At 44.4% G+C, this 24,001-nt stretch overlaps 1 protein-coding gene and 1 pseudogene across 1 annotated transcript; both read left to right on the top strand.

Annotated features, from left to right (window-relative positions):
• Window positions 1-798: 798 nt before the first annotated feature.
• Window positions 799-6,101, top strand: LOC135875215 (RAD9, HUS1, RAD1-interacting nuclear orphan protein 1-like). Its single transcript, XM_065400247.1, has 2 exons — window positions 799-966; window positions 5,397-6,101. Exons 1-2 carry the CDS (start codon window positions 799-801, stop codon window positions 6,099-6,101), a joined length of 873 nt encoding a protein of 290 aa, XP_065256319.1.
• A 7,385-nt stretch (window positions 6,102-13,486) lies between these two features.
• On the top strand, window positions 13,487-22,906 carry LOC135884843 (RAD9, HUS1, RAD1-interacting nuclear orphan protein 1-like; annotated as a pseudogene).
• Window positions 22,907-24,001: the final 1,095 nt, after the last annotated feature.

Here is a 24,001-nt window from a genome sequence, read left to right as displayed (position 1 = left end):
ATTACAAATTATAATTAAAATATGGATGTGTTTGGTGTCCCAATGAAAAATGTTGGGTTGAAAAGTCCACTTGCCACTGTGAGGGAGGTTGCTTTCCCTGACAACAGTGGGGGCCTAAGACATGTTTCAAGTACATTTAAACTTTAATTTAAAGAAGCCTTTTACTACTTATGGTTGCAAAGTAAATCAACTAAACGTGAACAAAGTGTAAACATAACCAAATGCAGTGTCATCTTCTGGAGTCTAGATACAGCTGCAGTGCCTCTACTGTTGCTCTGACCTTTGCAATCAGTAAATTAACAAGATTCTGTTCAGTTTAATTCACTATACAGATCTCCTTGCAGCAGTGAATTTGGCAGGAATTGTGTCAGTTCCATGCTGCTGATGATGTTTAGTGAAGCTCTTCCCAGCAGCAAGGTGGCGCTGGATATATTCGCAGTGCAGAGGATGCCCCAATAAAACAAGTCCATGAGAGAGGTGCGCACTATGGACTATATCTTGTATAGCAGCCAGAAAGCTCTGATGATTGTGTCCTCGATGGGAGTATGGATTTGTGTGTGTATACTATAAACCATGTATATTTTCAGTTTTTATTAGAATTTTTTCCTGAGAATTTTGAGACTGATCAGAAGTCTATTCCCTTAAAAAAAAAAAAAAATGTTGCCAGATTTGTATGATGGCTTCACATCCCCATTTGCTTTCTGCAGATTTGGGTGCAGTTTGTCATCTCCTTCCTCTTCCCCTAACTGGCTCCACCAGGCATCATGAGGTTTCTTAGTGACTTTCTCACACCTTTTGATGCCTCCAAAGAAGAAATGCATCCGCCAGGCCCGCAAGGCACAACTGCGGTTCCTTGAAACTCCAAGAGAGGGGCCTACACATCACTATGGATCTCCACTGCCTTTGGCTGAGAACCCAAGACATGTTTCTACCAAACCTCTAGACCAGAATGCCTCCATCTCATGGGTAGGTGCAGGTTTCCTTCCCTTAGTTTCTTATAGCAGTTGTTCTCAGCCTTCTTCCACAGATCTTAACAAAGAGCTATTTGGACTGGATCTTGGGCATGTATAGCGCGCACACACCTTTATTAATTTTTTTGTTCTCTAGGTGGTTATGGTGTTTGGGTTGCTTCAAATTGCAGTCTTGCAGTCACAAGCAGCCCAAGTTGTATTGCAGATTGGAGTGCTCACATCTGAATGGGATATGGTGGCTGCCAGCTGGTAAAACAGAATTCCCTGTCTTGTGAACTAGCATGGTGGCATGAAAAGGTTGGAATCCATATGAGAGGGAGATTCTTTTTGGTTTTTACAGTAATTGAAAACCTTGGAAATGGAAAGTAGAATACTTACTTTTTAGTTTTATTCTGTATTGGATTTGATACTTTGAAATACAGCAACTATTTCAAATTGGTGGTGTAGCTCTCAACCCTCCAGCAACTAAATGTGACACCTTCCTGCTCAACTATGATAAAAAAAAGTCTGCATCTTAACTGTGGTTCTCTTATTTAATAGGCATTTTTTAATAATCTCAATTTTGATAGCTTGCATTTCTGTAGTCAAATAAACAGAGGATCTGTGGGATGGAGTTAAATGTTGGGTTAAAATGGACGTTATACTTTGTAATGTATATGGTTGAAAGGCAGAGTACTTGATGCAAGGTGATGAGGCCTACTTCCAGAGATTCAGTGTGGTAAGGAGCAGGGGGTTGCTTCTTGCATTAGCTAGCCATTTGATGAGAAATGCAGTCTGCTCCAAAGACCAGTGTATTGCTTGGAAACAAACTAGTACATGCCTGAGGTCAGTGTGAGTCTGTTTGAAGATCAGGCCTGGTGGGAAAGTGGGGAGAGGATGTTTGTTTTCAAAGGGTTTAGCAGTAATACATAAACTACAAACCAAGAGTCAACAACAAGAGAGAGAGCTGATTTCAAAAATTATCTTATAAAGTTGAGAGACCAATAACCCCCTCTCCAACATGATAAAGGAGCACTACCAAGATAATTGTATTTACTAAACCTTTTTAAAAATCATGTTCACTTTTCACTGCTCATACATTTTGTTGATGTCTTGCATTTCAATCTTGATTGAACAACACTGCTCAGCTTTACTGTTATGCTTCATTTAGGTCAATGCTCTTTTTCTGGGTTGTCAACACCACAATTAACTCTTTAAAAAAACAGGTTTTTATTGATGATAACGAAACTTAAATATTTCTGTTTTTCTGCTAAATGTTGTTAAGGTGTAATTACTTGGTTTCAATCAAAAGAAAATGTTGGGCCTGAAGTAAGCTGGCAAATAGATTCTCCCTACTAGAAATTCAAGGCAGGGTGATAAAGCAGGCTTCAGGCAGATACTGTGGTGAAGAGCATAGTGCAAATATCTAGATAGCATATTTTTAAAGAAGTAATCTGTGTACTTTAACCCTGCCCTCCTTTTCATTTTTATGTGTGTTTAATCCTCTGCTTTTCCCCACACAGCTCTTCCAACAGACCTAAATATTGTTGAGGGGGAATTGGGTTTCTGGTCACTCAGTCCTAGGATACTTTTATCATGCCATACAAGGTGTTTTTTAAGCAAACGTGCAATTGTTCTGTGGGAGCTGCCTGTCTTTGTAGAAGCCATCACCTCAGGCAGCTCTGCTAAATAATAACACTTAAGTCTCAAAGCTTTTTAACAAAGCAACCCCAAGGGGCAAGATTTCAAACTCGAATGAAACACTCCACCAGCCCCAGAGACCTGGAGTTATCTTTGTTAGATTTTAAATGTCTTTTCGTTGAGTTTTTTAAAGCAGAGGATTTTAAACATGTTTCAGGCAGTCAGTTGTATGGGTTCTAAAACAGTGAGTAAAACAGTTGCTGAGAGGAGGCAGAATCTGTGTGTACCTGGAACAATGGAAAATTTCCAAATTTACAATGGATTTATTTGGCTATGTCTGAGGAGTATTCAGTTAATAAGTAGTGTCAAAGTTACTGAGCTAACTGCACCCCTGGTCTCTTTTGAGTGCATCGCTGCTCAGCTCTCAGACCTCAAGCCATCACCTCTCTTGGGATGGAATCACACAATTTTCCCACTCTTAGACTGGGCCCTGAACATAAGAACGGCCGTACTGGGTCAGACCAAAGGTCCATCCAGCCCAGTGTCCTGTCTGCCAACAGTGGCCAATGCCAGGTGCCCCAGAGGGAGTGAACCTAACAGGTAATGATCAAGTGATCTCTCTCCTGCCATCCATCTCCACCCTCTGACAAAGAGGCTAGGGACACCATTCCTTACCCATCCTGGCTAATAGCCATTAATGGACTTAGCCTCCATGAATTTATCTAGTTCTCTTTTAAACCCTGTTATAGTCCTAGCCTTTAATTTCTGTTTAACTAACCTCATTATTGCGTAGTTCCCCTTTCTGAAATTAAATGCCACAGTGTTGGGCTGCTGAGGTGTTCTTCCCACGACAGGAATGTTAAATGTTGTTATATTATGGTCACTATTTCCAAGCGGTCCTGTTATAGTTACCTCTTGGACCAGATCCTGCGCTCCACTCAGGACTAAATCGAGAATTGCCTCTCCCCTTGTGGGTTCCTGTACCAGCTGCTCCAAGAAGCAGTCATTTAAAGTATTGAGAAATTTTGTCTCTGCATTTCGTCCTGAGGTGACATGTACCCAGTCAATATGGGGATAATTGAAATCCCCCACTATTATTGAGTTTTTTATTTTGATAGCCTCTCTAATCTCCCATAGCATTTCATAGTCACTATCACTGTCCTGGTCAGGTGGTCGATAATAGATCCCTACTGTTATATTCTTATTAGAGCATGGAATTACTATCCATAGAGAGTGGCCATCCCCTGTGTATCGATTGTGATTTCCTCACCAGGTCTGACTTATGTTCAGTACTTGCAGTTTCCTCCCTCTTGGACCAATGTCCGTGGTATCCAGTTACCAAACAGCCTTTTAAAAATATTTATTTTGAACAAAAGCATTTAAGAGAAAATAGATCTTAAAATAATAAACAGACTCTATGGACGTCCAGGTGTCTTTCACATGGGAATCTCGGTAGATTTAACTTCCTAAAGACTCCTCAGCAGAGTCTTTCTTTGTCAGGTTGTCTCCTTGGACAACCTTCTGGCAACAGACAACCCCCTCCCCCTCAGAGGGCTTTTACCTGTTTGGTATCCTTGTGATCTCCAGGCTCCCAGCCGGACAAAACAAGGCTTGCAGCTTCGCTGGAGACAGAATAGGATCCTCAAAGTCAATAGCTTTCCCTGTTTCAAATGTATGCCAGGATGTTCTTATTTGGGGAGCCACTGTGTTGGCTTCCTGTGCAGTCCCCACTGAATTAAAACAGTATAGGTATATAATATAAAGTCTCTCAATAACTAGGTTACCTATCAGTATTCTTTGAATACACGGCAACTCCACAACAATCACAACTAGTACCCAGGTTTCTGGGTTCCCCTCGGTGCTAGGAGAAAGTGAGATATATTAGGAAATGGAAAGTTTCTATCAGAACCCAGTAATGAAAGGGAGTTAATAGGAAAGCTTGTGGGAATCATGTTTGAGAATAAATACATCTCTATCATAATTCTTTAATAAACAATGGAACAGGGATCTGCCATTTTTTTTTCTGTTTGACTTAGGAAATGTTCAGGATTTGAATGCATGATGGAGACTTACAAAGTTATTTACCTTTTATAATATCTTAGAGTTCTGTAGCTTGCTGTGCACTAACATCCCATGTGGACACTGCTACAGTGCAGTGAAAGTCCTGGAGTGCCACAAATATAAATAAGTAAATAGGATCACTTTATCAGTAAGATTTTTTGTGTGACACTGACAGTCTTGCAACCTCAGTCTGGGATCCAAGAATCTACATAGTTCTTTACTACTTATGCATCATCATCTGTCATAAAGGTCCTGCAAATAAAATTCTGCCCTTAGAGAAACCAGTACAGCCTCAGTGGAACTCATTGAAATTTTGTAAACAATTTTGTTGATGCACAGGAAGGAACAGAATCCAGCTCACTGTTAGATAAGAGATAGACATAGCAGTTGATTTAGTTTATCACTGGAATAAGCAAACAAGACTTGGAATATATCTAGGAAAGGAGGTGCATTTATATATAGTCACTTTTCGGAGTAGAACTGTATTTTAAAAGCATATGTGAGCTTCCAGTTTTTCTCACTCATTTGAATAGTGAGTGTGATTTCCTTTGCCACAAACTCTCTCATTAGACTGGACTTCCTGCCAAGGAAGCAATAAAATGGCAGCTCTCAAACATAGAAAGACATGCAGCAGGGGTGGGGAGTAGGGTAGATAGTGGTTGCCTTGTGAAGAAAGTAGCGAGTCTGATGAGTCACCCTCTCTGAAGGAAAACATTTTTTCATCATCTCTGTTTGGCCTCTCAGGTGTCTCCACAGTTTGAAAGCACCGTGTCAACAGGCTTCAAGAGATGTCAGAAGCAGTGCCATGTTGCCCACAGCTTCCATAGCCGGGATGATAGTCGTGGTTTCCTCCATGTGGGAGGAGTGTGTCGGAAACAAACGGTCTGCAAATTTCCTCCTTTAATGTTTGAGGCTCCACAGGCACACCCCTATGCTGGAGCAACAGGGTACTCAGACTCTTGTGGTAACCCAGGGAATTGTGCAAAGACATGCCATATCCAGCCAAAGGGGGGCACTGCAGCAAAGCCCAGTACCTCAATGGGCAAGCCTAAGAGCTGTAGAAAAGGGGCCTCTCAGTTTCCTAACCAGGATGCTGAGCCAGATGTCTTCAGTCCACCAGATCTACGGACTCCAGAGCTGCCCTCTGTGAGAAGCTATGGATGCAGTGGTACTCTGCCACAGATGAACACCCTCTCTCCAAATCCACATAGTGGCCTTGATCTCTGTGCTGATACCACTGAGAGCCTTGAACTAACATCTGTACTGGTCAAGGATACCCCAGAGCATGAGTACGGAGTGAAGGTAACCTGGAGAAAACGGTCTCGCCTGATGAGATACCTGAGGGAGAAGGGGATGCTGAGCCCAAGTGACATCCTAGTGAAGACTGTAAGTGCTGATCCCAGTCAGTGCTCATCCCTTTGGAAAAAGGACACGCTGCCTTTGACTTGAGGGGCACAATAACTGAAATCCCTCTTTGCTGGCTCCAAAAGCAACGGGCATTGCTAAGCCTAGTTGGGAGATCAGTGACAGGATAAAGAGAAGAACCAGGACTTATACTGTAGGCTAAGACTGCTTGGTGCTGCAGAGAGATGCTTCCCCCCGGAGTGCTGTCTAGCCTGGCGGAAGATCAGTCTGTACTGGATAGTGATGGGCGGGGGCATGGCTGAGAGGTTCCTATTCTCCAAGAGACTTTCTATACCAACCCCTGTTCGTGTCCTTCCCAGCTGGCCTGCTCTCCCCGTACCTCGTCTTGGGTTTACAGCCCCTCCCCACCGCCGCCTGGGCCCTGCTCTCTTTGTAGGGGTGGGATGCGCTTTTCGCACCCTACTCCAGCCGCCCACGCTGGCGTCTCTGTGTCCAGCCTGTTTGCCCCTCCCCGCGCGGCCATTGAGCTACCTCCGCAGCCCCGCCTCGTCGGAGCCTCCGCTGCACAGCCGCCGCCGGGGTGCCCGGCACGAGCCAAAAGGGGGTGGTCCCACGGCCACCTTGCAATAGGCATGTGCGGGTTCCAGGCACCAGCCAATGAATGCTCCAGGTCCTCAGTGCCGGGTGCAGTTGCTAAGGGCAGCGGCGGCAACCGGGGCTAAGCGCGAGAGGCCAGGATCCCATGGCAACGGCGGGGGTGAGGATGGAGAGTGGGGGGACCGGGCCAGGCCCCGCGGGGGCAGGTGAGACCCGGGGAGGGAGGTGCGTTGGCGGAGTGGCTCGGGGGTCACCAGGGACCGGGGGTCCGCCCTGCAGCTCCCGGGGCCGACGGGGTTTCATTGGTACTGAGTGAGGCGCCCCGAGCTCATCCGTCGTGGATGCTGCTGACGGTCCCAGCCAGCAGCACCTGGACATGGCCCCCACCACCCTCACTACCAGACGCTACAATCGCAACCCCATTAAATGTTTCCCTTCCCCCCCTTGCTTGTGTGGAAAACCTACCCAGTCAGGCTGGGCAATGGCCTCTCCCGGCAGGCAGGGCACCAAATAAACTCATTGCACACGGGAATGGCTTGGCTTGGTTTAGTTCATTACAGGATTTTAATCTCGGGTGTTAATTGCAGCCCTGGGAGATCAAAACGATAGGCTGATGTCTTGAAGTTGATGATGTTCTTGACTGTGATGTACAATTTTTCAATATCAGTGTGTGTGCAGCTCAGCCCCTCACATACAAAGAGAGCACTTACAGGGGAAGGGTTAAAATATACCAGATGTATTGAAAAATTCTCTGCACTTCAAGGTCCCTGCCCCCCAGTAGCCCCTTCTTTTCCTGAATTTTGTCACAACAGGTCTAGATGATGTGGATAAATATCTCTGTCAGGCAGCCGGTCTACACTAGTGTTCCAATAGTTGCTGCAGTGGTGGGAAATTTTAAGAAAAGGTTGGTCTCTCACACAAACGTTGTACCATTTTAATTTTATCAGTATAATTAAATTAGTACAGCCTGCCTAGCAGGGGGTGCAGTATACTGTACTCCTGAGGGAATTCTATGCCAAAAAATAAAAATTCTGTGCACAATATTTTATTTATTGTGGAGAATTTGCAGAATTTTTAATGTGGAGACTCCTGCATGGCCGTGAGGACTGAGGAGGAGCACAGGCTGCTGGCTGCACAGAGGTGGGAGATCACCCTGCAGCCCCCCCTGCTCCCCAGGAACTCAGCAGTGAGGCTGCACCCAACCCTGACATAGCACAAGGGCCAGGCCTGCCCCAGAAACTCCCCAGGGTCTTGCCCCTCTGTGCCAGGTGCACCAGTTGTGAGCAGGCAGCCTCAGCCCAGCATGATCCATGTGTAGAGGGGCTTGGTGTGGGGTGAGAAAGTTCTGTGTGGACCAAACTGGGTGCGGGTGACTCAGTGCGGGGTCTGGGTGCATGGGGGATCTGGATGCATGGGCTTGTTGGGGAGGTTCTAGGTGCAGGGGCAATGGGACTCTGCAGGGGGGTCCAGGTCAAGGTGGTTGGGGCTCAGCAAGCGGGGGAGTCTGGATGCAGGGAAGTAAAGAAATCTGCGGGGAGAACATAAGAATGGCCCTACTGGGTCAGACCAAAGGTCCATCTAGCACAGTATCCTGTCCTCCGACAGGGGCCAGTGCCAGGTGCCCCAGAGGGAATGAACAGAACAGGCAATCATCAAGTGATCCATCCCCCTGTCGCTCATTCCCAGCTTCTGGCAAACCGAGGCTAGGGACACCATTCCTACCCACCCTGGCTAATAGCCATTGATGGACCTATCCTCCATGAATTTTTCTAGTTCTTTTTTGAACCCTGTTATGGTCTTGGCCTTCACAACATCCTCTGGCAAGGAGTTCCACAGGTTGACTGTGCGTTGTGTGAAGAAATACTTCCTTTTATTTGTTTTAAACCTGCTGCCTATTAATTTCATTTGGTGACCCCTAGTTCTTGTGTTATGAGAAGTAGTAAACAGCACTTCCTTATCCACTTTCTCTACAAAGTCATGATTTTATAGATCTCAATCATATCTCCTTAGCTGTCTCTTTTCCAAGCTAAATAGTCCCAGTCTTATTAATCTTTCCTTTAGCACCTCACTCGTCCAGTGGCCTCACTGGTTGTTTAGCAGGTTTCCTGCTTCTGATGTCCTTAAAAAAGAAAACTTGCTATTACTTTTTGAGTCTTTGGCTAACTGTTCCTCAAATTCTTTTTTGGCCTTCCTAATTGCATTTTTACACTTCACTTGCCAGTGTTTATGCTCCTTTCTATTTTCCTCACTAGGATTTAACTTCCACTTTTTAAAGGATGCCCTTTTGCCTCTCACTGCTTCTTTTACTTTGTTGTTTAGCCACGGTGGATCTTTTTTGGTTCTCTTACTATGTTTTTTAATTTGGGGTATACATTTAAGTTGAGCCTCTATTATGGTGTCTTTAAAAAGTTTCCACGCAGCTTGCAGAGATTTCACTTTTGGCACTATACCCTTTAATTTCTGTTTAACTAACCTCATTTTTGTGTAGTTCCCCTTTCTGAAATTAAATGCTACCGTGTTGGGCTGCTGTGGTGTTTTTCCTGCCACAGGGATATTAAATTTAATTATGGTCACTATTACCAAGCGGTCCAGCTATATTCACCTCTTGGACCAGATCCTGTCCTCCACTTAGGATTAAATCAAGAATTGCCTCTCCTCTGGTGGGTTCCAGGACCAGCTGCTCCAAGAAGCAGTCGTTTAAGGTGTCAAGAAACTTTATCTCTGCATCCCGTCCTGAGGTGACATGTACCCAGTCAATATGGGGCTAATTGAAATCCCTCATTATTATTATTATTGAGGTTTTTTTATTTTAATAGCTGCTTGAATCTCCCTGAGTATTTCACAGTCACTCTCACCATCCTGGTCAGACGTGAATCGTGACACAGAATTCCCCCAGGAGTATTAATTAAATGTACTTATAGTAGTATAGCTTACTGCCATATCGGATGGGGAATAAGCATAAAGATACTGGACCAAATTATTAAACAATTAATTTGTTTAAACCTAGGGGATAAAAAGGTGCTATGTAATAGCAAGCATGGATTTGTCAAGAACAAACCAATTTAACTTCTTTCTTTGGGATAACTGACCTAGTGACTAGGGGGAAGCAGTAGATGTGATATAGCTGGATTTTAGTAAGGCTTTTAGCACAGACCAACATGACATTTTTCTAAGCAAACTAAGGAAAATGTGGTCTAAACTGAATAAACCATAATTAAAGAGTATTTATCGGTGATTTGCTGTTAAATTAAGGACATACGAAGTGGGATCTTGCATGGGTCTGTCCTGGATCCAGTACTAGTCAATATTTTCATTAATGACTTGGATAATAGAGTGGAAAGTATGCTTATAAAATGTGTGGATGACACCAAGCTGGGAGAAGATTGCAAGCACTTTGAAGAACAGGATTAGAATTCAAAATGATCTTGGTAAATTGGAGAATTGGTCTGAAATCAATAAAATGAAATTTAATAAAGACAAGTGCAAAGTACTACACTTACAAATGAAAACTCTAATGCATACAAAATTGGGAATAATTGGCTAGGCAGCACTGCTGCAGGAAAGAAGGTTACAGTGGATCACACTGAATGTGAGTCGATGCTGTTGTGAAAAAGGCAGATGTAATCCTGGATCTGTTAACAGGACTGTTGTATATGAGACACAGAAGTAATTGTTGTATTCCACTCAGCACTAGTGAGGCCTTAGCTGGAGTGCTGTGTTCAGCTTTCGGTATCACACTTTTAATAAACATGTGAACAAACTGGTGAGAGTCCAGAAGAGGGCAACAAAAATAAAAGTTTCCTCCTAGGAAAAGTTGAAAAAACTGGGTAGATTTAGTCTAGTAAAGAGAAGGCTGTGGGGGAATGTAAGAAAGTCTTCAAATATGTAAGAGTTTGTTAAAAACACAATGGTGATCAATTGTTCTCCATGTCCACTGAGGGTAGGACAAGAAGTAATTGGCTTAGTTTGCAGCAAAGGAGATTTAAGTAGGGATGTTAGGAAAAACTTTCTAACTCTAAGGATAGTTAAGCACTGGAGCAAGTTACCTAGGGAGATTGTGGGATCCCTGTCCTTGGAGGTTTTTAGGAAAAGATTAGACAAACCCTTGTCAAGAATAGTGTAGGTCAGGGGTAGTCAATTATTTTTTGGCAAGGTCCAGATTTCTTGGTCAAGGTAAAGTCAAGGTCCAGTCTCCCGAGAAACATTTTTCACACTACAGTAACAATTACATTAAGTAAATAAAAAGATTCATGGTCCATTCAAAAGTGTCTGGTGGTCCAGATTTGGCCCACAGGCCGCCTACTGACTACCCCTGGTCTAGGTATACTTAATCCTGCCTCACCCCTAATAACCTGCAGGCTCCCACTGCCTCCAACAGCCCTCTCCAGCTTCCCCAGGCTCCTCTGACCCTCCAGTCTCCCCCCCAACAATCCATCTTCCACAGCACCCCAACCCCATCAGCACCTGACTGCTTCCTCCTCCCTGCCTGGTCCCCCTGGCTCCTGTCATGTACCCAGTTCCCCACTTTCCCTCCCACAGCCTCTTTCTGCTGAGATATGCAGTAAAAGGGCCCCTTCACCTGCAATCATGGTCTGCGGGTAAAGTTACCACCTGGCCAATATTTGACCGGCCTGGCCAGGTTTTTTTTTATGGATTTGCAAGAAAAATAATTTAAGCTGCCAGTTTTATTTTGTTTTTGTTTTTTACGTGTGTCTAATGATTTGCATTATCATCACAATACACTGGGATATCTAACGTTAAAAGTTTCTGTGTTCGGCTAAAGGTGCTGCAGTGTTCCCACTGCCACAGTTTAAGAAAGAAAATGATGTTACCAATCTTATCTATATGTGTTATCTCCCTAGATACTGTCTCTAGATCTCTCTAGTGGTTGAAGTGAAGGGTTGCAGAGTTGCCTTATGGTTTGGGGTTGGAATTGCGGCCGGCTTGCCTTGCGGGGGGCAGAGGGGTGCCGGGGTTTTTGCATTTCAAAGGTGGTAACCCTATTTGGGGGACCCCCGAAGGGGAAATCAGTGACTTTTTCTCACTGTTGAGAAATGTTCCATGTGGAGCTGCACAGAACTTAGCACGTATGTATGTGCCCAGCCTGCTCTCCACCGGTCACAGCTGGAGAACCACTGGTGGAAACAGCTATAGCATTTTTCCTGTTTTAAAATGATTTTTTTGCATTAGAACAGGCAAATTCTGCTCTGTTACATTTATGTAAATGCAAAATAAGTCCCTGAGAGTTAATGGAATTACTCTAGATCTAAACAGGTGCTGACTGAGGGCAGATCTACACTTAAAAAGCTGCAGCGGTGCCACTGTAGCACTTTAGTGAAGATGCACCTATGGCAATGGGAGAGTTCCATGGAGAGCCCCATGACAGATGCAAAGCCTGACTAATTGGGTGCATTTGCTAGCCTGGCAGGTGATGGGGGGTAAGACCTATCACAGGGACCTAAAGAGATTAGAAACATGGTCGTAAACTAACCAAATAAGAATCAGCTTGGAAAAATGCAAACTAATGCATGTGAAAAAAAATCTGAAACAAATATATAATGGGCAGTAGGGGTGAGAGGGAGCAACAATCTAGACACGACCTTGCAAGGTGATATAGTAGTAAAAAAGGCCAGTTTAGAGCAGCATAAAGAAAGGCATGGAGCAGAGAGTTCCTCTCGGTACAGCTGTTGTTCAAGCACACCTGAAAGACTGCATCCAGCTTTGAGCACCACATTATAGCGGAAGGGAGTTCAGCAAAGAGAAAAAATATCAGGGATTGGAGAGACTGATTTATGAGAAAAGGCTAAGGCCTTGGTTCAGCAAGGTGCTTAAGCTCCTACCTAATTTTAAACACCTTTCCAAATCGGGGCTTAAAAGAGCTAAATACATATAGCTGGGCTAATGCAACAAGGTGGTACATGATAACTATATGCCAAATCTCATTTTGTTATTTTCTTCTTGTTCTTCTCTCTAGCTCCCTTAATGTTTTTTTCTCTTTCTGCACGGCCATGTGCAGCTATTCCCTATTTAGTATTATCTACCAGGTTTGCTAACCTGATGTTTACTCCCCTTTCCAGCTCATTAATGTAAATTTTAAATAAGACTAGATTCTGCACTGATCTCTGTGGTACCTTACTGGGTACTGGTTATCATTACTTTTGTTTATGGTCTTTTAGCCTGTCTTCCAACCATAAGATAATATTTTTGTCTAAGACATTGTAATTAAGTTTTCATGAAATCCAATATAATTTTTGTTTCAAAAAATCTAAATACATGATCTCTGCTGCATTTATTTCATCCACTAATTTTGAACTTCTACTTTTTAAAAAGCAATTCAGATTGCCTGGGAAGATTTATTCTGTACAAACTTAATTTTCTTACTCCTTAACAGTCTGTTTGCAAATGGATGTACCCAAATGGATGAACATTACTGTCACCAAAAAGGTGAAAGCAGGTAGTGGCAGAGGGGAAGGAGAGGCAGTGAGCGGTTGCCAACTAGATGGTCCCCGGGGTGGGGCCCAGAGTAGTGGGTGGGCCTGCCCCCCTTCTTTGCCCCACTGGCCACCAAAGGAAGTGGCCAGCCAAAGGACTGCAGTTTGCCCCTGAGCGAAGGGTGGACTAGAGGCTGCAGTTCGCCGCTGCAGTGAAAGGCCAGGTGAAGGACTGTCGGTTCCCCCAGAAGGGGGGGAGACAACGGAGTTGGGGCACAGCCGGAGGGCCATGCCCTGAAGAGGATGCTGTCTGGGAGCGAAGCCAGTCCCCACAGACAGTGGAGATGATGGAGAAGCAGTGACTGAGAGTGAGACACCACAAGAGGAGGGCACCCTGCTGATGGACAGAGCTAATTCCCGGAGCAATCAGCAGGAGGCGCCATGGTGGTGAGCACAACCCGTTACAGGGCCATTATCCCACATTAGCTGCTGTAACTACAAGTGTGACTGTTACTGGGGATAAAGATTCTCTGGTCCCTGTTACAGTGCAGGGTTTCAGTGCACGAACCCCACGGCCCCAGAGTCCCAGGAACTGTTGAGTCAGTGTTTTGCTTTGTTTCTTTCCTAGCTCTGCCAGAGCTGCCTCATCCCCGCACGGGGGGGAGGGATAGCTCAGTGGTTTGAGCATTGGCCTGCTAAACCCAGGGTTGTGAGTTCAATCCTTGAGGGGGCCACTTAGGGATCTGGGGCAAAATCTGTACTTGGTCCTGCTAGTGAAGGCAGGGGGCTGGACTCGATGATCTTTCAAGGTCCCTTCCAGTTCTAGGAGATGGGATATCTCCATTAATTATTATTATTATAATTATTATTATTAGCTTCCTCACTGCCTGGGAAACTAGCCAGATTTGTCTTACTATTTGTGATCATTAATGATTTATTAGGATTATTAGAGTAGTTGTCTCCTTCATTCAAAAGTAAAATGTCATTTACATTACCAGTAGAAATAAGAGCTATTAATTATTCTGAGAATTACCCTCATTATTTTTATTGCTCACCATTAGCAATTATACTTCTTAGTAACAATTTAATATTAGTAAGGTATTTACTGTTCATTCTGATCTTTCCCATCACTTTAATCTTGTTTGTTATTCTAGACTAGTTATTATCTTTACTGTTTTCTTTGATTTATTATAATTTATTAGTACACTTATTGTTAATGACCATGTATTAGAATGACTATTATGTGGTTGGGACAAGTGAACAGATGAAAGGGAAGGCCATGGGCTACTCTCAGATTATTTTTAATCCTCTTTCTGTCTTTCCTGAAGATTGGAGCTACTGTGTCACTGGTTCTGATACTCTATCTTGTCGCCATCTACACCGGGACAGAGGAACAGCCCTATGGAAAGGGCTGACACTAATTACCATCTGTCTGTGTGTCTGGGCTGAGAGGAGAGTGAGCGCTCACCAGTGGTACAGTGAACCGTTGGCATGGGATGGCTGCTCACATACAGGGCCTCTTGTACGTGCCAGCAGAGCTTATAAACTCTTAGGTGCAGCTGTTCATCTGACAGAGTTTACAAGCCTACCTAGGCCCAGTCCTAGGTTTTATTGCCAGCCCTTGGGGAGTGTGATCTAGTAGTTAGAGCCTGGGGTGTGGGGGGAAGTAGGAGTCAGGATTCCTTGATTCTGTTCCAAGCGCAGTGATGGAGAGCTATATAGTGTTTGGAGCAATATAGTGTCTGGAGCAAGTGTGTCAGGACTATTGGATTCTGCTGCCACTATCTGGAGGGATTGTGTTTGAATGGGATAGAGTGGGGACTGCTGGGTTCTGTGGGGAGTGCTGTGGGGAACAATTATCTAGTGGTTAGAACAGGGGTCTGGTGGTCAGGACTCTTTTGTTCCATTCCTGCATCCAGTGGGAGTCCTCTAGTATTTATAGCAGAGGAGGCCAGGAGCTCGGACTCCTGGGTTCCTGCTATTACACCATCCTCCCTCCACGCAAATACACAGCATCCCTCTGCTGCTTTCTCCCCACCACACACACTGCTGCCTGCTGAAGTTTTCCTCCCAAGACCTCAGATGTATTTAGTGTTTCTGCTTTGCACTATGTGTTCTCTGTCTGTCTCTGCACAGAGAGCTCGTCTGCTTCCAGTTCTTCTGCCTGCACTGGATCAAAAGCATAAGGCTCATTCTTCCCTGCCTCCCTGATTGCATCTCTAAATTGAAATTCTAACTCTGCACCATGCCACTGTGAGTGTCCAAACAGATAAGTTCTGTCCTACAAGTTATTGGGCTCTATACAGGAGCTACTGGGTAGTTCAGTGGCCTGTATTCTGCAGGAAGTCAGACCTTAAAATCTGTGAATCTGCACAATACAGAACTGCTCTTGGACTCCTATGTCCAATGAAACAGCAGTTTATAGCCATCAGGGCTGTCACTTTTAACCAGCAAGAAAAGGGAAACCAACTTGTTTGCACCAAAACTAGCTCTTAAAACCTCTTTCTGCTGCCTTTTTTGAGTATGCACTTTTACTGCTTGGTTTTAACATGACCCTGACTGCATCAGGAGACATTAGCATTCCTGAAACAGCACAGTGAATAGAGACAAGCAGTGTCTTACTAGAGGAGTGAGAAGTAAGCAAAACAGTCTGAGAAAAACCTCCTCTGTTAAGTGACATGCTTGTGGGGTGGGATTTCCTGAACTGACAGCCTCCCCTCATGGAATTTTGACACCAGCTGGAGAGGCTGGGAATTCCCTCCCCTGACTCCTCCCCTCTGGCTCCATCACTGTCTCCTCTTCCGTTCCCCTCATTTCCTCTGGACTCTGATTGTGACTGATCTGAATCTGACTATTGGATTGCAGGAAGCAGAGACTTCTGTATGTGAGTGAGTGACTCCCCCTGCTGGGACCCGAGTAGGTGAGAAGGAACTGAGATTGTTTTTCTACATACGTGTGAAGGGCCAGGGGAGAAAAGGGCTGTGGAAAGATGTATTAGTGGATTAGTCTCCTAAAGGGGAGAGGGGGTGTTAAAACTGGCCTGCACAAAGCACTGGATAATACTCTAGGATACAATCCTACACTGGCTGAGAGGGGTAAGATGGGATGCACTTGGTGTGATTTAATAGTGAACCAGATCTTTCACATTTCTGTGATTGTGGTTTTCTCAATCCCTGGGGTGACTCCTAGGGTGACTCCCAGGGGCAGATGGTCAGGCTGACAGACAAATGTTTTTCACCTATCAGGGACTTTCTTCTTACCCAAGAGCAGAACTGACCTGGATGAGCTTGTGCGTCATTAAAAGAATCCCCTATTCTTAGTGATGGTTGCCCCAGGAGGGTGATGATACTGCTGTCACCCTGGCCCTTCCTCACTCCATGCACTCCCCAACTCCTGTCACATGATTATTAATTCTTATTTCTATTACTGGAGCACCAAGGAGCTCTAGTCAAGGACCACAACCCCTTTGTGCTAGGTGCTGTACAGACCTCAGCTGTAACCTGGAAGCTCTTTGGGGTCGGGACAGAGCCTTTCTGCTGAGATATGCAGTAAAAGGGCCCCTTCACCCGCAATCCTGGTCTGGGGGTAAAGTTACCACCTGGCCAATATTTGACCAGCCTGGCCAGGTTTTTTTATGGATTTGCAAGAAAAATAATTTAAGCTGCCCGTTTTTTGTTTTTTTTTACGTGTGTCTAATGATTTGCATTATCATCACAATACACTGGGATATCTAACGTTAAACGTTTCTGTGTTCGGCTAAAGGTGCTGCAGTGTTCCCACTGCCTGTCTTTGTAGAAGCCATCACCTCAGGCAGCTCTGCTAAATAATAACACTTAAGTCTCAAAGCTTTTTAACAAAGCAACCCCAAGGGGCAAGATTTCAAACTCGAATGAAACACTCCACCAGCCCCAGAGACCTGGAGTTATCTTTGTTAGATTTTAAATGTCTTTTCGTTGAGTTTTTTAAAGCAGAGGATTTTAAACATGCTTCAGGCATCAGTTGTATGGGTTCTAAAACAGTGAGTAAAACAGTTGCTGAGAGGAGGCAGAATCTGTGTGTACCTGGAACAATGGAAAATTTCCAAATTTACAATGGATTTATTTGGCTATGTCTGAGGAGTATTCAGTTAATAAGTAGTGTCACAGTTACTGAGCTAACTGCACCCCTGGTCTCTTTTGAGTGCATCGCTGCTCAGCTCTCAGACCTCAAGCCATCACCTCTCTTGGGATGGAATCACACAATTTTCCCACTCTTAGACTGGGCACTGAACATAAGAACGGCCGTACCGGGTCAGACCAAAGGTCCTTCCAGCCCAGTGTCCTGTCTGCCAACAGTGGCCAATGCCAGGTGCCCCAGAGGGAGTGAACCTAACAGGTAATGATCAAGTGATCTCTCTCCTGCCATCCATCTCCACCCTCTGACAAAGAGGCTAGGGACACCATTCCTTACCCATCCTGGCTAATAGCCATTAATGGACTTAGCCTCCATGAATTTATCTAGTTCTCTTTTAAACCCTGTTATAGTCCTAGCCTTCACAACCTCCTCAGGCAAGGAGTTCCACAGGTTGACTGTGCGCGGTGTGAAGAACTTCCTTTTATTTGTTTTAAACCTGCTGCCCACTAATTTCATTTGGTGGCCCCTAGTTCTTATATTATGGGAACAAGTAAATAACTTTTCCTTATTCACGTTCTCCACACCATTCGTGATTTTATATACCTGTATCATATCCCCCCTTAGTCTCCTGTTTTCCAAGCTGAAAAGTCCTAGCCTCTTTAATCTCTCCTCATATGGGACCCGTTCCAAACCCCTAATCATTTTAGTTGTCCTTCCTTGAACCTTTTCTAATGCCAATATATCTTTTTTGAGATGAGAAGACCACATCTGTATGCAGTATTCAAGATGGGGGCATACCATGGATTTATACAATGGCAATAAGTTATTCTCCATCTTATTCTCTATCCCTTTTTTAATGATTCCTAATATCCTGTTTGCTTTTTTGACTGCCGCTGCACACTGCATGGACATCTTCGGAGAACTATCCACGATGACTCCAAGATCTTTTTCCTGATTAGTTGTAGCTAAATTGGCCCTCATCATATTGTATGTATAGTTGGGGTTATTTTTTCCTATGTGCATTACTTTACATTTATCCACATTAAATTTCATTTGCCATTTTGTTGCCCAATCACTTAGTTTTGTGAGATCTTTTTGAAGTTCTTCACAGTCTACTTTGGTCTTAACTATCTTGAGCAAGTTAGTATCATCTGTGAACTTTGCCAGCTCACTGTTTACCCCTTTCTCCAGATCATTTATGAATAAGTTGAATAAGATTGGCCCTAGGGCTGACCCTTGGGGAACACCACTAGTTACCCCTCTCCATTCTGAGAATTTACCATTTATTCCTACCCTTTGTTCCCTGTCTTTTAACCAGTTCTCAATCCATCAAAGGATCTTCCCTCTTATCCCATGACAACTTAATTTATGTAAGAGCCTTTGGTGAGGGACCTTGTCAAAGGCTTTCTGGAAATCTAAGTACACTTATGTCCATTGGATCCCCCTTGTCCACATGTTTGTTGACCCCTTCAAAGAACTCTAATAGATTAGTAAGACATTATTTCCCTTTACAGAAACCATGTTGACTTTTGCCCAACAATTTATGTTCTTCTTCTATGTGTCTGACAATTTTATTCTTTACTATTGTTTCAACTAATTTGCCCTGTACTGATGTTAGACTTACTGCTCTGTAATTGCCGGGATCACCTCTAGAGCCCTTTTTAAATATTGGCATTACATTAGCTATCTTCCAGTCACTGGGTACAGAAGGTGATTTAAAGGACAGGTTACAAACCATAGTTAATAGCTCCGCAATTTCACATTTGAGTTCTTTCAGAACTCTTGGGTGAATGTCATCTGGTTCCGGTGACTTGTTACTGTTAAGTTTATCAATTAATTCCAAAACCTCCTCTAATGACACTTCAATCTGTGACAGTTCCTCAGATTTGTCACCTACAAAAGCCGGCTCAGGTTTGGGAATCTCCCTAACATCCTCAGCTGTGAAGACTGAAGCAAAGAATTCATTTAGTTTCTCCGCAATGACTTTATCATCTTTAAGTGCTCCTTTTTTATCTCGATCGTCCAGGGGTCCTGCTTCTGATGTACTTAAAAAACATTTTGTTATTAACCTTTTTGAGTTTTTGGCTAGCTGTTCTTCAGATTCCTTTTTGGCTTTTCTTATTACATTTTTACACTTAATTTGGCAGTGTTTATGCTCCTTTCTATTTACCTCACTAGGATTTGACTTCCACTTTTTAAAAGATGCCTTTTTATCTCTCACTGCTTCTTTTACATGGTTGTTACACCACGGTGGCTCTTTTTTAGTTCTTTTACTGTGTTTTTTAATTTGGGGCATACATTTAAGTTGGGCCTCTGTTATGGTGTCTTTGAAAAGTGTCCATGCAGCTTGCAGGGATTTCACTCTAGTCACTGTACCTTTTAATTTCTGTTTAACTAACCTCATTTTTGCATAGTTCCCCTTTCTGAAATTAAATGCCACAGTGTTGGGCTGCTGAGGTGTTCTTCCCACCACAGGAATGTTAAATGTTATTATATTATGACAGGTTTCAGAGTAGCAGCCGTGTTAGTCTGTATCCGCAAAAAGAACAGGAGTACTTGTGGCACCTTAGAGACTAACAAATTTATTAGAGCATAAGCTTTCGTGGGCTACAGCCCACTTCTTCGGATGCATATAGAATGGAACATATATTGAGGAGATATATATATATATATATATATACACATACAGAGAGCATGAACAGGTGGGAGTTGTCTTATCGGCCTCTCAGAGTTGGTAAGACAACTCCCACCTCTTCATGCTCTCTGTATGTTTGTATATATATCTCCTCAATATATGTTCCATTCTATATGCATCCGAAGAAGTGGGCTGTAGCCCACGAAAGCTTATGCTCTAATAAATTTGTTAGTCTCTAAGGTGCCACAAGTACGCCTGTTCTTTTTATTATATTATGGTCAATATTTCCAAGTGGTCCTGTTATAGTTACCTCTTGGACCAGATCCTGCGCTCCACTCAGGACTAAATCGAGAATTGCCTCTCCCCTTGTGGGTTCCTGTACCAGCTGCTCCAAGAAGCAGTCATTTAAAGTATTGAGAAATTTTGTCTCTGCATTTCGTCCTGAGGTGACATGTACCCAGTCAATATGGGGATAATTGAAATCCCCCACTATTATTGAGTTCTTTATTTTGATAGCCTCTCTAATCTCCCTTAGCATTTCATAGTCACTATCACTGTCCTGGTCAGGTGGTCGATAATAGATCCCTACTGTTATATTCTTATTAGAGCATGGAATTACTATCCATAGAGAGTGGCCATCCCCTGTGTATCGATTGTGATTTCCTCACCAGGTCTGACTTATGTTCAGTACTTGCAGTTTCCTCCCTCTGGGACCAATGTCCGTGGTATCCAGTTACCAAACAGCCTTTTAAAAATATTTATTTTGAACAAAAGCATTTCAGAGAAAATAGATCTTAAAATAATAAACAGACTCTATGGACATCCAGGTGTCTTCCACATGGGAATCTTGGTAGATTTAACTTCCTAAAGACTCCTCAGCAGAGTCTTTCTTTGTCAGCTTGTCTCCTTGGACAACCTTTTGGCAACGGACAACCCCCTCCCCCTCAGAGGGCTTTTACCTGTTTGATATCCTTGTGATCTCCAGGCTCCCAGCCGGACAAAACAAGGCTTGCAGCTTCGCTGGAGACAGAATAGGATCCTCAAAGTCAATAGCTTTCCCTGTTTCAAATGTATGCCAGGATGTTCTTATTTGGGGAGCCACTGTGTTGGCTTCCTGTGCAGTCCCCACTGAATTAAAACAGTATAGGTATATAATATAAAGTCTCTCAATAACTAGGTTACCTATCAGTATTCTTTGAATACACAGCAACTCCACAACAATCACAACTAGTACCCAGGTTTCTGGGTTCCCCTCGGTGCTAGGAGGAAGTGAGATATATTAGGCAATGGAAAGTTTCTATCAGAACCCAGTAATGAAAGGGAGTTAATAGGAAAGCTTGTGGGAATCATGTTTGAGAAGAAATACATCTCTATCATAATTCTTTAATAAACAGTGGAACAGGGATCTGCCATTTTTTTTTCTGTTTGACTTAGGAAATGTTCAGGATTTGAATGCATGACAGAGACTGGAAACTTACAAAGTTGTTTACCTTTTATAATATCTTAGAGTTCTGTAGCTTGCTGTGCACTAACATCCCATGTGGACACTGCTACAGTGCAGTGAAAGTCCTGGAGTGCCACAAATATAAATAAGGGGAGGGATAGTTCAGTGGTTTGAGCATTGGCCTACTAAACCCAGGGTTATGTGTTCAATCCTCGAGGGGGCCACTTAGGGATCTGGGGCAAAATCAGTACTTGGTCCTGCTAGTGAAGGCAGGGGGCTGGACTCAATGACCTTTCTAGGTCCCTTCCAGTTCTAGGAGATAGAATATCTCCATTAATTTAATTTAATTTAAATAGGATCACTTTATCAGTAAGAGTTTTTGTGTGACACTGACAGTCTTGCAACCTCAGTCGGGGATCCAAGAATCTACATAGTTCTTTACTACTTATGCATCATCATCTGTCATAAAGGTCCTGCAAATAAAATTCTGCCCTTAGAGAAACCAGTACAGCCTCAGTGGAACTTATTGAAATTTTGTAAACAATTTTGTTGATGCACAGGAAGGAACAGAATCCAGCTCACTGTTAGATAACTAAATCAACTGCTATGTCTATCTCTTATCACTGGAATAAGCAAACAAGACTTGGAATATATCTAGGGAAGGAGGTGCATTTATATATAGTCACTTTTCGGAGTAGAACTGTATTTTAAAAGCATATGTGAGCTTCCAGTTTTTCTCACTCATTTGAATAGTGAGTGTGATTTCCTTTGCCACAAACTCTCTCATTAGACTGGACTTCCTGCCAAGGAAGCAATAAAATGGCAGCTCTCAAACATAGAAAGACATGCAGCAGGGGTGGGGAGTAGGGTAGATAGTGGTTGCCTTGTGAAGAAAGTAGCGAGTCTGATGAGGCACCCTCTCTGAAGGAAATTTTTTTTTCATCATCTCTGTTTGGCCCCACAGGTGTCTCCACAGTTTGAAAGCACCGTGTCAACAGGCTTCAAGAGATGTCAGAAGCAGCGCCATGTTGCCCACAGCTTCCAGAGCCGGGATGATAGTCATGGTTTCCTCCATGTGGGAGGAGTGTGTCGGAAACAAACAGTCTGCAAATTTCCTCCTTTAATGTTTGAGGCTCCACAGGCACACCCCTATGCTGGAGCAACAGGGTACTCAGACTCTTGTGGTAACCCAGGGAATTGTGCAAAGACATGCCATATCCAGCCAAAGGGGGGCACTGCAGCAAAGCCCAGTACCTCAATGGGCAAGCCTAAGAGCTGTAGAAAAGGGGCCTCTCAGTTTCCTAACCAGGATGCTGAGCCAGATGTCTTCAGTCCACCAGATCTACGGACTCCAGAGCTGCCCCCTGTGAGAAGCTATGGATGCAGTGGTACTCTGCCACAGATGAACACCCTCTCTCCAAATCCACATAGTGGCCTTGATCTCTGAGCTGATACCACTGAGAGCCTTGAACCAAAATCTGTACTGGTCAAGGATACCCCAGAGCATGAGTACGGAGTGAAGGTAACCTGGAGAAAACGGTCTCGCCTGATGAGATACCTGAGGGAGAAGGGGATGCTGAGCCCAAGTGACATCCTAGTGAAGACTGTAAGTGCTGATCCCAGTCAGTGCTCATCCCTTTGGAAAAAGGACACGCTGCCTTTGACTTGAGGGGCACAATAACTGAAATCCCTCTTTGCTGGCTCCAAAAGTAACGGGCATTGCTAAGCCTAGTTGGGAGATCAGTGACAGGATAAAGAGAAGAACCAGGACTTATACTGTAGGCTAAGGGTATGTCTACACTACGAGGGTAGTTCGATTTCACTTAAATCGAATATGTGGAATCGATATTGCAAAGTCGAACGTGTGTGTCCCCACTAAGGACAGTAATTCGACTTTGTGAGTCCATACTAACGGGGAAAGCGTCGACATTGGAAGCGGTGCACTGTGGGCAGCTATCCCACAGTTCCCGCAGTCCCCGCTGCCCATTGGAATTCTGGGTCGAGCCGCCAATGCCTTCTGGGTAAAAAAAAATGTGTCGAGGGTGCTTTTGGGTAATTGTCGTCATCCGTCCGTCACTACCGCCCTCCCTCCCTCCCTCCCTGAAAGCGCCGGCGGGAAATCAGTTCGCGCACTTTTCTGGTCAGTGACAGCGCGGACGCCACAGCACTGCGAGCATGGATCCCGCTGCGACCATCGCTGCAGTTGTGGCCGTTGTCAACGCCTCGCAGCTTACCAGAGGCAGGTGCAGATAAACCAGGCGAGGAGGCTACGGCACCGCGGTGAGGGCCTGAAGTCTGAGAGTAGCACAGGCCTGTCAGAAAGCACGGGACCCAGCGCCGAGGACATCACGGTGACAATGGGTCATGTGGATGTTGTGGAACGGCGATTCTGGGCATGGGAAACAAGCACGGACTGGTGGGACCGCATAGTGCTGCAGGTCTGGGATGAATCCCAGTGGCTGCGAAACTTTCGCATGCGGAAGGGGACTTTCATGGAACTTTGTGAGTTGCTGTCCCCTGCCCTGAAGCGCAATGACACCCGGATGCGAGCAGCCCTGACTGTCCTGAAGCGAGTGGCCATAGCCCTCTGGAAGCTTGCAACGCCAGACAGCTACCGGTCAGTCGCGAACCACTTTGGCGTGGGCAAATCTACCGTGGGGGTTGTTGTGATGCAAGTAGCCAACGCAATCGTTAAGGTACTGCTCTCAAAGGTAGTGACCCTGGGAAACGTGGAGGTCATCATAGATGGCTTCGCCGCGATGGG

The sequence above is a fragment of the Emys orbicularis genome, chromosome 1 (genome assembly GCF_028017835.1).
Source record: "Emys orbicularis isolate rEmyOrb1 chromosome 1, rEmyOrb1.hap1, whole genome shotgun sequence".
Classification (NCBI taxonomy): domain Eukaryota; kingdom Metazoa; phylum Chordata; order Testudines; family Emydidae; genus Emys; species Emys orbicularis.
This window is presented reverse-complemented; position numbering and strand designations above follow the sequence as displayed.